This window comes from Haliotis cracherodii, unplaced genomic scaffold (genome assembly GCF_022045235.1).
Source record: "Haliotis cracherodii isolate W230 unplaced genomic scaffold, xgHalCrac1.p SCAF_4, whole genome shotgun sequence".
Lineage (NCBI taxonomy): Eukaryota > Metazoa > Mollusca > Gastropoda > Lepetellida > Haliotidae > Haliotis > Haliotis cracherodii.
In genome coordinates this window covers 2,993,645-3,011,089 of record NW_027266297.1, presented here as the reverse complement: position 1 = coordinate 3,011,089, position 17,445 = coordinate 2,993,645, and the positions used below count along the sequence as shown (strand labels likewise).

The 17,445-nt window shown below is 41.7% G+C and overlaps 2 protein-coding genes across 2 annotated transcripts in view; both read right to left on the bottom strand.

The window, feature by feature from the left end:
• LOC139478928 (uncharacterized) overlaps positions 1–17,294 on the bottom strand; it is a 58,069-nt gene extending 40,775 nt beyond the window's left edge. Inside the window, exons 1-2 of the mRNA XM_071261621.1 lie at positions 17,191–17,294; positions 2,838–3,551 (exon numbers count right to left, since the gene is read on the bottom strand). Coding sequence (XP_071117722.1) covers positions 2,838–3,303 — 466 coding nt within the window. The 5' untranslated portion in view covers positions 3,304–3,551; positions 17,191–17,294. The remainder of the gene's footprint in view (positions 1–2,837; positions 3,552–17,190) is intronic.
• Positions 3,425–7,244, bottom strand: LOC139478381 (uncharacterized). Its single transcript, XM_071260819.1, has 3 exons — positions 7,208–7,244; positions 3,799–6,091; positions 3,425–3,551 (listed from the first exon to the last, which is right to left on the bottom strand). The coding sequence occupies exons 1-3, from the start codon at positions 7,242–7,244 to the stop codon at positions 3,425–3,427; spliced, it is 2,457 nt and encodes an 818-aa protein (XP_071116920.1).
• Positions 17,295–17,445: the final 151 nt, after the last annotated feature.

The following is a 17,445-nucleotide window of genomic DNA, read 5'->3' as shown; positions in this document are numbered from 1 at the left end:
GTCTAACAGTTGTTATATATACACAATCATTTTATCTAACAGTTGTTATATATACGCAATCATTTTGTCTAATAGTAATAATATACGAACTAATTTTATTTCAATAGCATATTTATAGTTTTTGTTGCTAAATTTGATACGCTTATATTTGATTTGTCTGCATATTTCAATTTATTTCATGCATATTTTACGCAAATACGCAGCTCATCTCGTGTTCGGACAGATCAGCTGGGTGTTCTCAAATCCCCTCATTTGCATAAGGCTCTCCAAAGAAAATAACGCATGGACTGTCTGAGCATTTATTGTATATTAAATCAGAATAGAAATATCACCTGTACCGGTACATGCTTCAAGTGTTTATTAGTTTCAATTATTCCACCACGCATACGCTTTGGCTGTAGATTACAGGGTATTTCAGTCCATTCTTAGGGAGCATCCATTTGATATCTGGAGGGTGGGTGGGAAAATGTTCTAAATTAACAGTTCTTCAGAAATATGCCCAATGTTGGTGGTGGTGAAAAAAATGAAAAGTTAGTTTGAATTTTCTATTTTAGTTCTTAAAAACTGCATTTTCATGAAATCAAGATTATCAATAAATTAATAGGAAATACCCAAACGTCAAAGATTTTGTGTTGATAGTGAAAGTGAAGAGATTGTTAGATGGCTCTCAGTAAATATATAATTTGTTTGAAACAGTTTGGGATGAAGTAGGTTGCTCTAAAAAAACCTAATTCCCGCACCCACATCCTGACCCACCCGACATTCTCCCTTGATATTTAGGCATATAGCAAGCTATATTTTGCATCTGTAAAAGACCTGAGGGATGTGTGTCTTCAAAACATGGGTAATTCCCTGAAAATAATATGCTTCAATATGTAGATTTGGTAATTATCCTGATAATGGTCAGCAAGTAACCATATCTCATACCATTGTGTGTGTGAAATAACACCATGCACACATTCTTCATAAACCTAACAACAAACAGACTGATTGTACAATCCATTAATGGATCGATCAGGACATTCAAAACAACTATTGATTGCCAATATATCTAATCGATAAAGTAATTCTGTATATTAAGTTTGCTGTGCTGCAGTTCAAAGCCTGTCTCACATTTTTCAAAACCATCTCAGGCAAAAACGGGGCTACAGCCAAGGTGGCCTATGACGTATGATCAAATGTCAATTGGTGTCTCATTGGTAGGTTATTCTTTTTCATTGTAGATTTCAACTTTTACCTTGTATTATTTGCACAGTACAAATATAAAAAATTATTGAAAAACAAAGTCTATGATATGCCCTGGGAACTTCTCTTCCCGTCAGCCGAAAGAGCTCCATCACCTCTTCCATCACTTGAGGTGCATTATGTTGTTCCATGAGAAAAAACTCAGATTATTATTGACTAATAATCAGTTTGAGAGGTCTGGTAATACATGAATATTGAGGGCAATAACCAGCCCAGAGTAAACAGATGTGAAGACCGACTGTTCGATGTCTGCACTGCTGCTGTCTGGCCGATATATTCTGCAGGGAGTGGGGCTAACTTGCTCCACACTGCAGGGATTTACCTGGTCTATGGGGTCCTTGGGACTTTCGGTAATAATTTGGGGTTTAATGGCAGGATCATGAGGGTCCCGGGCTGGTGACATGGTGTCACGATTCACTATCCAAAAGTGTTCATAGATCATGTCCCGGCACAAAGAGTTTAAGAGTATTACACTTATATTGTGAGTGAGTGAGTATGCCGCTTTTAGCAATATTCCAGCAATATCACGGTGGGGCATCCGAAAGTGGCTTCACACAATGTACCCACATCAGGAAATAAACCCAGGTCTTCAGCGTGACGAGCGAACGCTTTAACCACTAGGCTACCCGACCGCCCCTGTATAGTGGTAAATGTACACTCGGATATGATTTTTCCTGCTTACAGGTAGCTGCGAGATTAAAAAATTATTTATTTTTAGTGGTATGTGTTGTTCCATAATAGAGTTATCTTTGGCATTTGCAAACTTTCCTATTTCAATATTTCTCCATGTGAATAAGAACAAGTTGTGAATAATTCTTGTCTTGTAGAACAGATTATTTTGATAAATTTTCCTACATATTTGGTGATTATTTAGTGACGTTTACTGGAGGGAATGTTTATGAAACAATGATGTGCTGTAGATTTGGACAATATGGTTTGTTGCGCAGTGGAACTGAATATTTGAGCGTGGTTTAACTTAAATGAAAACTAATGTAAAATTTGTATGACTTACCTTTTTGTGGTATCCAGGAACTAAACGTGATAACCTGTTATAAAACTATGAAGATCTATGAGGAACTAAACGTGATTACCTGTTATTATATGAAGGAAAGATGAATCAACCTCAAATGAAAGAAACTAAATGCTAATTCTAACAGTTACTCCTAAGGGAGTCTTAACACTGTCTAACGCCATGTCTAACAAACGAACTCTCTAACGAACTCTGGCCAACTGTCTAACTGTCTAACCATCTAACTAACCATCTAACTAACCATCCAGCGAACTCTAACCAGCTCTCTAGCGAACTATGACCAACTAACTAACTGATGCGCGCTACCGCCTTATATTTGCTCACATCCTCACATTTCACGTGCAGTCACAGCCATACGTTAGTGTGTTCAGGCGATGCGATCGTTATGCATCGGGTGTGTTTTGAAGAACATATTCTTTATTTTAAACTAACTTGAGTGCACGTGAAGCGCGATCTATAGGCTCCGGTTGCGTTTTGGAGCACATTTTTAATGAACAGACATGTCTTCAGAACAGGTTAATGACAATAGCGACATCAAACTGTGTGCTGTGTGTTCACCTACCTGGTGTCACAAACTTTGTTGCCTTTGTGTTGCCATAGATGTCGAGGAACAACCAGAGTGTCCTGTTGGTGGGTAGTCGTGACAGGTACACCCCCTTGTGTTCATTGTTAATGAACACTTGTAGATGTCCCTCTGTCGTCACATAGAACGTCACACGCGTGCCGGATGCGGTCAGGTTCTCATTCACTGACCGACCCCAGTAGCCTTCCTTCTTCAGCAGATCAGGAAATGCAAATTTTGGGAGGTCAGCCTGGATCAACTTGTTTGGGTCGTTTGTGGTGACTCCGATCCGAAGAGCACCACTCCATGATGAAACACAGGTGAGTTCCACGCAGAGCTTTTGGCCCACCTTGATTGCCTGGTCACCGAACACTAGCCCATTACAAAAATGGGCCTCAGACCTTGTCGCTTGCTTTCTGTCATCAGACAGGACGATGGCTTTACCATGGACATGGTGAAATTTCATTATGCTCCAAGGAATTCCATTTTGGATTTGATAAACCTCACTTCGAAAAAACAAAACTGATACCTATTCATTCATAAAATCCACAGATATGTTATTGAATAATTTTGCCATTTTTGTCACGTTAGATAAGATGATTCTTGATGACCACAAAAAGCAAGCCTCTCTTAAATCCTGACATGGGTGGTTTGACGTCCGGGAAGTTCTGCCACATGTCATAGGACCAGCTCCAGGGGCCACTTGTTCCAAGTCTGGAAGCAGAAGGAGACACAGATTTATACAAGCAAACAGTTGGTCTGTTTGGTGACACAGATGCCGCGCCAAATCAATAGAGACAGGTAACTAACCTGGCTGTGTTAATTAGAGCAACCAGCCACTGATGTTGCTGGCTCTACGGAACCGGAGGCAGGTTACTAAGGTGGGAACAGGTGTCTGTGGGTAACATGGCCAGCAGATCACATGGGGGTCATGTCAGTGTCATGTGGCACTGGCACTCACACAACATTGATTAGCCTGTGGCTGGAGCTGCAAGGGGAATGTCCTGAGGGGGTGGTGGAGGTGATGTGGAGGGGGTGGTGGAGGTGATGTGGAGGACGTGGTGAACAATGGGGAATGTCCTGAGGGGGTGGAGGAGGTGATGTGGATTTGGTGGTGGAGGTGATGTAGAGGACGTGGTGAACAATGGGGAATGTCCTGAGGGGGTGGAGGAGGTGATGTGGAGGACGTGGTGAACAATGGGGAATGTCCTGAGGGGGTGGAGGAGGTGATGTGGAGGACGTGGTGAACAATGGGGAATGTCCTGAAGGGGTGGTGGAGGTGATGTGGAGGACGTGGTGAACAATGGGGAATGTCCTGAGGGGGTGGAGGAGGTGATGTGGAGGACGTGGTGAACAATGGGGAATGTCCCAAGGGGGTGGTGGAGGTGATGTGGAGGACGTGGTGGAGGTGATGTAGAGGACGTGGTGAACAATGGGGAATGTCCTGAGGGGGTGGAGGAGGTGATGTGGACGACGTGGTGAACAATGGGGAATGTCCTGAGGGGGTGGAGGAGGTGATGTGGAGGACGTGGTGAACAATGGGGAATGTCCTGAGGGGGTGGAGGAGGTGATGTGGAGGGGGTGGTGGAGGTGATGTAGAGGACGTGGTGAACAATGGGGAATATCCTGAGGGGGTGGAGGAGGTGATGTGGAGGACGTGGTGAACAATGGGGAATGTCCTGAGGGGGTGGTGGAGGTGATGTGGAGGACGTGGTGAACAATGGGGAATGTCCTGAGGGGGTGGTGGAGGTGATGTGGAGGACGTGGTGAACAATGGGGAATGTCCTGAGGGGGTGGAGGAGGTGATGTGGAGGACGTGGTGAACAATGGGGAATGTCCTAAGGGGGTGGTGGAGGTGATGTGGAGGACGTGGTGAACAATGGGGAATGTCCTGAGGGGGTGGAGGAGGTGATGTGGAGGGAGTGGTGGAGGTGATGTAGAGGACGTGGTGAACAATGGGGAATGTCCAGATGGGGTGGAGGAGGTGATGTAGAGGACGTGGTGAACAATGGGGAATGTCCTGAGGGGGTGGTGGAGGTGATGTGGAGGACGTGGTAAACAATGGGGAATGTCCTGAGGGGGTGGAGGAGGTGATGTGGAGGACGTGGTGAACAATGGGGAATGTCCTGAGGGAGTGGTGGAGGTGATGTAGAGGACGTGGTAAACAATGGGGAATGTCCTGATGGGGTGGAGGAGGTGATGTGGAGGGGGTGGTGAACAATGGGGAATGTCCTGAGGGAGTGGTGGAGGTGATGTGGAGGACGTGGTAAACAATGGGGAATGTCCTGAGGGGGTGGTGGAGGTGATGGGGAGGACGTGGTGAACAATGGGGAATGTCCTGATGGGGTGGAGGAGGTGATGTGGAGGACGTGGTGAACAATGGGGAATGTCCTGAGGGGGTGGTGGAGGTGATGAGGAGGACGTGGTAAACAATGGGGAATGTCCTGAGGGGGTGGAGGAGGTGATGTGGAGGACGTGGTGAACAATGGGGAATGTCCTGAGGGAGTGGTGGAGGTGATGTAGAGGACGTGGTAAACAATGGGGAATGTCCTGATGGGGTGGAGGAGGTGATGTGGAGGGGGGTGGTGAACAATGGGGAATGTCCTGAGGGAGTGGTGGAGGTGATGTGGAGGACGTGGTAAACAATGGGGAATGTCCTGAGGGGGTGGTGGAGGTGATGGGGAGGACGTGGTGAACAATGGGGAATGTCCCTAGGGAGTGGTTGAGGTGATGTAGAGGACGTGGTAAACAATGGGGAATGTCCTGAGGGGGTGGAGGAGGTGATGTGGAGGACGTGGTGAACAATGGGGAATGTCCTGAGAAGGTGGTGGAGGTGATGTGGAGGACGTGGTGAACAATGGGGAATGTCTTGACGGGGTGGAGGAGGTAATGTGGAGGACGTGGTGAACAATGGGGAATGTCCTGAGGGGGTGGTGGAGGTGATGTGGAGGACGTGGTAAACAATGGGGAATGTCCCAAGGGGGTGGAGGAGGTGATGTGGAGGACGTGGTGAACAATGGGGAATGTCCTGAAGGGGTGGTGGAGGTGATGTGGAGGACGTGGTGAACAATGGGGAATGTCCTGAGGGGGTGTGGAGGTGATGTGGAGGACGTGGTGAACAATGGGGAATGTCCTGAGGGGGTGGTGGAGGTGATGTGGAGGACATGATGAACAATGGGGAATGTCCTGAGGGGGTGGTGGAGGTGATGTGGAGGGGGTGGTGGAGGTGATGTAGACGACGTGATGAACAATCCCTGAACAACAACTGAGCCATTTATTGTTTTACTGATGACAATTGCTTGCTTGGAAGATCAGGAAGAGTAGCTTAGCTGCTCCCGTTGAGCCTGAATCACAGATCGCTGGTCACAGAGCTATTTTTATACATTGTGGAGTGGGACATTAACTGTGAAACAGACTATTTTATTTGGGGGAAAAACTCATAGACCAAGACAAAAATCTACCAAGTAAAAACAAATACTGATCAATTTAAAAGCCTTTGGCAAGATCAGAAAGGATTAATCTTGGAGAACCTCTCAGAGCAGTTTTAGGTGTACAATTTACAATATACCCAGTCCAACAGCTGTGTTAAGTTCTACCATGGATCTCTGTCTTATTGTTGTTCTGAGTCCTACCATGGATCCAAGTCCTACCATGGATCTCTGTCCTATTGTGGATCTGAGTTCTACCATGGATCTCTGTCCTACCATTGATCTATGTCCTACCATGGATCTGAGTTCTACCATGGATCCAAGTTCTACCATGGATCCAAGTTCTACCAAGGATCTATGCCCTACCATTGATCTATGTCCTACCATTGATCTATGTCCTACATTGGATCTGAGTCCTACCATGGATCTATGTCCTACCATAGATCTCTGTCCTACCATTGATCTATGTCCTACCATTGATCTGAGTTCTACCATGGATCTGAGTCCTACCATGGATCTGAGTTCTACCATGGATCTATGTCCTACCATGGATCTGAGTTCTACCATGGATCTATGTCCTACCATTGATCTCTATCCTACCATTGATCTATGTCCTACCATTGATCTATGTCCTACCATTGATCTGAGTTCTACCATGGATCTATGTCCTACCATTGATCTATGTCCTACCATAGATCTCTGTCCTACCATTGATCTATGTCCTACCATTGATCTGAGTTCTACCATGGATCTGAGTCCTACCATAGATCTGAGTTCTACCATGGATCTGAGTTCTACCTTGGATCTGAGTTCTACCATGGATCTATGTCCTACCATGGATCTATGTCCTTCCATGGATCTATGTCCTACCATTGATCTATGTCCTACCATGGATCTGAGTTCTACCATGGATCCAAGATCTACCATGGATCAAACTCCTACCTAAGACTGGAGTCCTACTGTTGACTCCTTTCACCATTTGTAGTAATCTATTTGTTCCCATCAGAAAACACCAAAGCATTATAAAAATCAAAGAGTTGCAACTTATCATGCTCAATGTGTTTGTATAATAACCATGAATATATGTAATATATTAAATACATGCCTAGGTTATTCAGTCCCAGTCAGTCCTGGTCATCATCGTGTCTACCAAGCAAATCAACACACTGCTGTCCCTATCCGACCTCAGGTTATATTTGCTATGGTGTACATGATCATGATAATTCACCAAATCAAACAAATATTGAACAACCACAAACTAATTAGCCGCGATCCAAAAACCCTTGCCAATGTCAACACAACAGTGTCAAGTCCAGGTCTAGGTGTCCCAGTTACATGTAAGGCCATCATACATTAATGATGAGATATTTATCCAAGTCCCCATACCAATGACCCAATTGCACATCATATTATAACCCTGTTGTATCTACAGATGAAAACTAATGGTACATGTTTGAAGCAAATCACTTGGTTACTTGACCCGTGAAGATCCAGGGTAGACTAGGTCTTCAGCAACCCATACTTGCTGTAAAAGGTGACAATGCTTGTCGTAAGAGGCGACTAGCGGGATCTGGTGGTCAGGCTCACTGACTTGGTTGATGCATGTCATCGTATCCTGATTGCATGGATCGATGCTCATGATTGAATCATTGGATTATTTGGTCCAGACTCGATTATTTACAGCCAGCCATCATGTAGCTGGAATATTGTTGAGTGTGGCTTTAAACAACAAATAAACAAATAAATAAATTAGGTTACTTGATGACACACATCATGAGAACAGTCCAGCCACACATCCATGCTTCATGCGATTCAGTTGACACTGAATGTACACATACGCCTTGAACTGAACACAGTGGTATTAATGTATCATGATGTATGTTTCTTCCAGCGTACCAAAGGTCACAAGACGTAAAAATGTTTTGGTGTGCCCCTACAACAACAACAATAATAATAATAATAATAATAATAATAATAATAATAATAATAATAATAATAATAATAGGCCACTTATAATGCGCATATTTCCACACCACACGGTGGCATGTTAAAAGCACTATGTTAATATTACCTCTGTAAATTGATGAGTATGCACTCGATTTCGTTCTCAGCTCCCAAGGAAGTATACAACCAGAGCTGCCTGCCTTGAGTGGTGCAAGAAGGTTACCCGTCACATAACCATCTCATCCTACCGGGTACCCATTCATAGATGGGTAAATAGAGGCAGATATTGAACAAAGTAAGTTGCCAAAGGAGATACCATGTGCTATACATGCTTCAGTATGGGGCAGGATTGAAGCCCTAGAAACTCTAAGAGTCACGACGTCATCCATCCCATTACTCTCCGCAACAAACGTTGCATAACTTTGCTTGATTTGTGAACAATACCACAGGATCATGTGCCATCAGATTCAAGTTCCACTGACTGGAGTAAAAACCACTCAATCATCAAATCGAAAATACTTTTTTCCGTATATGATAATACACAGTGTCACAAGGTACGGATGTTAAACAAATATGAGATTTACGTGTGCTCACTAAGCACTGCAACCTAATTATTAATCTTCACTAAAATACAAGGAATTTGAACCCCGGAAAAGTGTTTCTATGAAAACTACAGCACTACGATAATAATTTCCCCAATAATTGTGTTTTTGTTGCCTTATGAATCTTCATGATCTAGTTGGTAGTCAGGGTAAGACATTCCTTATCTCAAAGGCAACATACAAACAAATCAATACACTAGATCTGTTGCACCTTAACGACCTTGTACCTGTGAAGAATGTACATATATTGACACCAGTCCATAGCTACAGATCAAGATACTTGAAAAGATCTTTACCATGTCTAATGGTGTGACACTATTCTATATCTTTTGTTTCACAGATTCAAGTTTGAACGACAGGAGTAAAAAAACACAGTCGATAAACTAAAAATACTTTGAATGTTTTTTCTAATAAAATATAAAGGTACAACATTAAAAGATCTAATAATGAACGCTTGTTAACCACACAAATAATTCATCCCACACATGACAGAGGTATAGAAGTTAAACCAGCCCATGGTTACCAGTACACAACACATTATAGCTACTCTACTGCATGCAACACAAGTATTGCACTATTGGCTAGTTTATGTCATCGCAACCTTTGAGCACCCAGTGTGTATGACATATCACTAACTATCTTTGCTAGTTAATATCCATCAAATTGTACTTTATTGGGAAAGACATAAAAAATGATCATCCAACATGCTTTTCAATAATAATAGTCCTAATTATGTGCAGTGTGTTGAGAAGATCAGCAACCCGGCAGTCTTTCACTTGGGTTAAGTCGGCTGGCCTGGAAGGCTTTCTGTTTGCTGCTCAGGACCAACCACTTCCCATTCTAAACCGTCAATGTGTGATTTTGCATCAAAATGTAAATAAGAAATGTAGATTAACATGCAATAAATGTAAAAAGACTGTCCAACACATTGTTAGTGGATGCCCAGCTTTGGTACAAACACATAATCTTAAGCAATATGATGGAGTGGCTTGATCATTTTATTACTTCTTCGCCATGCTTGCGGTTTCGACACAGAGGTCCACATGAATAGGAACATAAACAGCCTCAGACGTATCAAGACCAACAAATCTGATCTTGTCCTTTTTGATAAATCCATTGAAATCATTTATATCATTGAATTTTCTGTCCTTCTTGACACTTCTGTGAATGACAAGGTTCAGGAAACACATGGCATGGCAAACATGAGTGGGGAGGTAGACATGTTTCCATCTCTGACAACAGATAAGACCTGGAAGATGTGGATGATAAACTTCATCGCTCCCCATTTCGTATCTATAGCAACACATGCATCTCATTAATAACATACACTACCATCAACACAAACCTTACAGTGGATTACCTAGAATATTGCCAGGATTGATTACACATAGTATTTCTAGGCAATTAATAATTCATATTAATTAGAAACGTGAAATTAATAAAGAATGGATCCATTCAACACTTTCTTTATCTCCTAGTCTACAAACCAATCTCTTCCTCTGGGAGTGACTGACAATTTCTCAGATGGTGACGATGGATGGGGGTTTGGGGTTATTTTTTTAAAATAATTTGTTTTCATATAACACTGTAAATAAACACTATTGTTTGATGGACATGCTTGTTGACCTGAGTAAATTGTACTGTAAGAAATGGTTTATTCAGGTCCTCTTTTCACCTTTTCACAGAGAAAAATGTGCTTTGAAGCATTGGCTGAATAATTATCCTCCAACACCTATATATGTATATATATCAGAAATATAATTTAAAAAAACCATCATACAGTAAAGTATGTTTATAACAAACATTTCTTATAAGGAACTGACTGATATACAAACTGTTTTTATGTCCCTACCATTTGCTGTATATATGCTTAGAGTGTGTGAGTGAGTGAGTGAGTGAGTGAGTGAGTACGGTTTTACGCCGCTTTTAGCAATATGCTAGCAATATCACGGCGGGGGACACCAGAAATGGGCTTCACACATTGTACCCATGTCGGGAATAGAACCCGGGTCTTCGGCGTGACGAGCAGCACTTTAACCACTAGGCTACCCGACCACCCCATATATGCTTAGAACCAACTTCCGTTATAACAAACTAAAGTCAGCTGTTCCTTTGAGTTCCTTACACCCTGGTGTACTGTATGCTAAAAAATGTAATTACATCATGCAGGGATAACATACTTCCATCATACCAATGCAACATAGTATAGGTATATTTTTTACAAATTGATAAGAAAATAATAAAAAAAAATAACTTCCAAAATTTAATGCCATTTTATAAGCTGAGAGATATCAGCAAAATACCAACTAGCATCGACAGCCTTGACATTTCAGCATCTCAGATTCAAATGCAGCACATTTCTAATCATTTTTGTCCTACATCTGCTCGTGTTTCAAATAACAAAGAAATATTGATTCCATCTGAAATGGTAATATGAAGTATGAACCTCCATCACCACGGACAATGATGGTCATTAGGCATACAGCCAGCACCGTAATTAGCCTGATGAGCAGCACCAACACATGATGCAGCAACCCCATCACGTAGAAGCTGCTCCTCATTACCTGGGGACTACCTCCCCATCCTCACAAAGTAGCTGTTGTTTTAATAAGGTACCTCGACTTCAACAGGGTTGGGATGCGTGCAACACGTACAAATTACCTCGAGTCATTAATATCATGAACAAAGGACAAAATTCATGTTTTATTCGGTAATTAAAATATAGATAAGAGCTACTAAGACATCTAAAAACTCCCTATTGCTACATGTTAGAATATCATCTGTGTCTGTTTGTTTGTTTAACGCCAGCAAAATATAAGCTTATGATGTCATCCTGTAAAAAATCAAATCTGTGCCAGACAATCCAGTGTTTGAGTCAACAACATCAACCCAGTAACTGAGCTGACCACCCAATCTATTAAGTAGTCTGTCTCCTCGGTCAAGTGGTTGGGTGCCTGGTCAGAGAGCAGAAGGTCTGGGGTTCAATTCCCAGCCGCATCACACCTAAAGACATTAAAAGGTGGTACTAGTTGTTACCTTGCCTGGCGTTCGGCATTGAGGGGCTAAAACAAGGACTGGTCGTTCAGGAGTCAGTATTGTGGGGTATTCATGTAAATGTGGCATGGTATCTCAATGGGTTAGCAGTATAAAATCGGCATCTGTCAGGACTAGTACAAGCAGCCACACACACACACACACCCACACACCCACACACACACAGAGAGATGCATGCATGTCACCATATAAGTGCAATAATCTTGGATGTGACGTTCAAGCCCATTTCACCTCACCTATGAACAGCATAAAGCTGCCTGCGACCTTTATTCTTCCTCAGAATCCCAACGGGGATCAGAATATCAAAGCCACACAAACCAAGGATGAGTCAATCGAAAAATGGTCACTTGTCCTTGGGCAAGGAAATGGTCAATATCTATCTGGTGCTGGCAGTAATTGTTGGATCCAGTAAGCATCGACACAGATGTTATTATTCACGTTGGGTATTGACAGTTTTCTTGGGGTGGTCAGTCAATTTTTACTCCCTTTGTCCAGTCTGTTAGCTGTTTTTAAACCAAGGACTAGACCTTTTCTAAAATAATTCTGCATGAAATGCTGTTTCAGGTGACTGCCAGTTTGCATGTGTTTGTGTCCAGCTGCAAGTGTGTCGCATGTCACCTAAGCTCACAACTGCAAATTGTAATCAATTAACAATAAACAAAATGTAACGGGGGCACTATTGTGTAATATTCACTGCAATAGGGTTCAAGGATAAAGTTGCTAACTTGCAAATTACATATTCAAAACAGTCGATAAACAATATGCATTTGTAGCAGATGCAGACTATGCTTAGTCTCTGAAAATATATAATTTTGAGCCACTATATTTAAATTGAATAGGAGCCCAAGTGACAGGGGAGATTCAGATCTGTGGAAAATCCAGACTTGCTTCATTTGGGGCTAAAGCATTACAGTGAGGGTCGGGTGGAAGGGAAAATAATATGGTTCAGGGACTGTGAGACAGACTAGTAGCAGACAGGCTAAATAATTCTCCTCTCTTTACCAGTGAATATATCAAACTTTAGTCCCTTTTCGTAGATTGGCGTACCATTCATATGAACTTAGGAAAAAATACATTATTTTTGAATTTTAGTTGCAAATTCTTAACAAATACGAAGAATTGAGTGAGTGAGTGAGGTTTTACGCCGCTTTTAGCAATATTCCAGCAATATCACGGCGGGGGACACCAGAAATGGGCTTCACACATTGTACCCATGTCGGGAATCGAACCCGGGTCTTCGGCGTGACGAGCTAACGCTTTAACCACTAGGCTACCCGACCGCCCCTAAATACGAAGAACTTGAGACAGGTGGAAGCTATGCAAGTACCATGTGATGTCTTCATCCAACCTGTGAACAAGGATCTGTAAGGATCTGAGAGTACACAAGCTGAACAGGCTACATTGGGTAAATACTCACGTTGTTATGCTATTGACTTTCAAAAATAAAATCATGCATATTGTTTTGTACACAAGCAACTCAAAATTAATTGGGGAATGGTTATTTATTTTTCATATTTTAAGCAAATATGCCACTTATCTGGAGCAGTAATATTACAAAATAATAACTTGTCTAGTCTGTCACAATACCAGACTGCAGACAAGGAATACAGACTGTTATCATTCTAGAGATTTTCAACCTGACCAGATAGAATGTTTGCCGAGTGTCCAACACACTTTATAGTGATCTATACAATATTGATGAACCAATAATTGCTGTGTAGATCTTGATTCCCCACACCTGCAGCCACTGCCTTGATTGATGTGGACCAGTATATGACAGTGCCCATGGTATTAACCTGTCGAGATGGCTGTGTCCTCGTGGCAGCAAGTATGACGCGATGATGTCGAGTGTGCATCCATCCAATAATCACCTCCGTTCCAGAATACAGGTGACAAGATATAGCCAGATGACACTGTCAGGATGTGCTCAATCGCCACACAACCATTATCAACATTGACATTTCATTAAGGCCCCCCAGCTCAGCAGTGCCTGGGTTTCCTTCCCGTGATGAAGAAATCCTGTATTTTACCGCAAAACATTTTGACAAAATACTTGCCATTATATTTTCAAAGCATCACCATGAGCGCAATAAATATGATATATTACTGATCATGAAGTTAGTGCAATATCAGCCCTGATGGTAAGTAATCACAAGTTACGTTTGAAAACTACTAGGTAAAAACATAAAAATATCACATTGTGGAGGTGACTGAAATCCAAATGCATTTCCCAATATTGGTCTGGTAGGCAGTAGATGGCAGAGGACAGGGCTCATATAGATGTCACATTGACTACTTGCACACTGTTAATGTGATGACAATAAAATATATCTTGCAGGAACCTAGCCGATGTTCGGCCCCCAGTGCAGCAGATGTCAATCCAAATTTCCATTTCCTGTTGTAATAGTTATAATCACTGTTAAGGCTTTGTACATTTAGTGAAAGTGACTTGCATTTACAGGCAAATGGTCCAATAAAGGGGAAGAGGCTATAATGCTTAGTTTTACATTATTTCATTCAGTGCCATGTTAAAGAACATCAAAATTATACCTCTGTATTAAACACTTTTGAAAAAACTGAATGTAAGAAAATCTCAATTTTTAGCAAATAGTGATTTTTTCCTAATTTGCCTTGTCACTGTCAGTAAATCTCAGTCTTAGCGTTTTAATTTTTCAAGAAAAAAGACATGTATTAATAATTCTTCCTGATATGATCCAAACCAAAATATTGTAAGTTATGGATACTGTCTCATTTGAAAGTTGGTCTGTCTCTTGTTTAACACTGCACTCATCAATATTCCAGTACCAGATATTCCAGTGACTGATATTCAGGGCTTAGTTTAGCTGTATAAAACATGCACCAGTGCAAACTATTATTGAAAAGTACAACCTAATCTTTATGTCTACGAGCACCAGGTGCATGTAAAAAAAAAAACATATTTGGACCTGACTAATCCTTACTCTTGCAGTCTTTGAACACAAAGATTTATGTACCATACTACATCACAAATCCCTGTGATGAGTTATTTGTCCTGCTTTCTCAGGCTTGACGTCATCAAACTGTGGGCACTTCAAGATAATGGACACATGTTCCTATCATGTTTTACAACAGTTCCGTAGATCAAGCCCTGATATTGTGAGCAACGATCCATGCTGTCTGGGTATATTGACACACCGTCAACCAGAGCACGGAGTCTCACCACATGATCACTGAAGTCGCCTCTTATGACAAGCATTATGTTGCTGGGGACATATTCTAAACCAGGATCTCCTCGGGCTCCTGACTGAGTTTCCTCGTACAGTCAGCAATTCATGAGTTTGGGCTGGACTAACAAGTCTATGCATTGTCCAAAAAGAAATCCCACAACGATTGTAAACTGCCGACGAAGGATTTGTAAAGCATGTGTACCATCTACATGCCGTCAACAGACATTTTCAAAATCATTTCATGTTTTTAACCAAAGTGCTCCTGTGATTTCATGCACTTTGCAAAATAGAACCTGTGTTATTACAATACAGATCTTGATTATCAGATCGTCCTGACTGGACACCACCATTTTGTTTGAAGCAAATGCCAGTGATGTGAGAGGTGAAATCTGATTGGTCAATAGGAGGAACATAGAAGGGACATAACTCATAACAGTCACCGGCGGTGCTTCAACCGAGCCCAGAAATTCCAGCCTAGTTCGGCAAGGGTAAAAACTAGACTTTTACAGTCAGTTAACTCCCTTGCCTTGGGAATATGGCAGCAATTGGGTGCTGAGGACCCCAACCTCCCCAACCACAGAAACTGATGGGGGACAAGGATGACGACAATTATGATATTTACATCACTGTATGAGTGCTGCAAAAGTATAACCATTAACATACTAAACAAGTATTGCCCAAATGTACAAAAATAGCCATGGTAACAATAATTACACCATGGCTATCATGGTTACAATATACATATTGCATCAAGGGTGTGATAACAAAATGTAGAGTGAGTGGGAATGGTTTTATGCCAGTTTTAGCAATATTCCAGGAATATTACAGCGGGGGACACCAGAAATTGGCTTCACACATAGTACCCATGTTGGGAATCAAACCTGGGCCTTTGGCATGATGAGCGACTACCCCACTGCCCCATGTAGAATGATAATGGCTCAATGAGAAAACATACTGCATCAAGGGTGTGATAAAAAAATATGTCCAATGGTAATGAGAAGACATACTGCATCAAGGGTGTGATAAAAAAATATGTCCAATAGTAATGAGAAGACATACTGCATCAAGGGTGTGATAAAAAATATTTCCAATGGTAATCAGTACAGGTGTGATAAAAAATATGTCCAATGGTAATGAGTAGACATACTGCATCAAGAGTGACAATGGTAATGTGACCAAAATTTCCAAATTGCATCAAGGGTGTGATAATTTTGATAATGGATGGCAATCACTAGGGGTGATAATAGATACTAAAGTGGGACAATTAACACAAACTGCCCATTTCACTTGTGATTCAGACCTACCTCTACATGGAAATGTGAAAATGCTATTGATTTTCACCTCACAGGGGAAACATACACTGGTGCTTGGTCTTCATGGACATACATATTGATTGGAACGGATTTCTAAAGTAAGTGTGGTAGATATTTGTATGGTGTTCAGGTAGCAACACATTATGTTATTCTAGAAATGAACAATTAACTGTCATGTCATATTTTCAGGCCTAATGACAGAGTTATGTGTTTTCAAACAAAAATTGTTACCTAAATGTGTGTGTGTGTGTGTGTGTGTGTGTGTGTGTGTACTTCGTGGCAGCCTCTCGATTTACGCAACCTAATATATTTATTTCCATATGCACAATAACTGAAAATGGAGGAATATAAGGACACATGGAAGAATTGGAATTATATTGATAATTACAATAATATTACAGAAATATATAATCAATATTAAGTATTCTCTTTATTGCTATTCAATACACGTATCTTTAATATGATATTTGTAAAAACCTATAATCTTCACTCATGCAAAACAAGTAACATTCGCCTGGTACAATTCAACTTCAAACCTTCGTGATCTAGAACTCCTTATTAACCTTTCTGTGCTCTTGTTACTTATCCTAAGTCTGCAATATTCCAAAGGTAGACAGACCTAGCCACCCCGTTCCGTCTGACAAGCAGTAAACATGTGACGGCTGTACCGCTGTAGGCGGGCGACACACCTGCACAGCGAGTTTCCAATATACTCGCAGTCGCACCTGTCGAAATATCTTACCTTAATTATCCAATTGACAGTCTGGTTCAATAGCACAGCAAAGTGACGTCGAAATACACAGTACCTGCAATATTATGATGTCCGCATGATGTATGTGCCGTGACATGCAACACCCAGTCCGTAATATCCTAGACTCCTTCAGCCAGTTTCGCATAGCATTCTGGCATCCATTTTGTCACTAAGGCGAATTACCTCCCTTGCACCTCGTCGGTCAAGGGTGGATAATCCTTGCTCGGGGCACCACAACCGATCGATGCTGATTACTGCGTTAGCAAAACAACGTCTTAGACCCAGTCAGGTGTTATGAACAGTGAATATT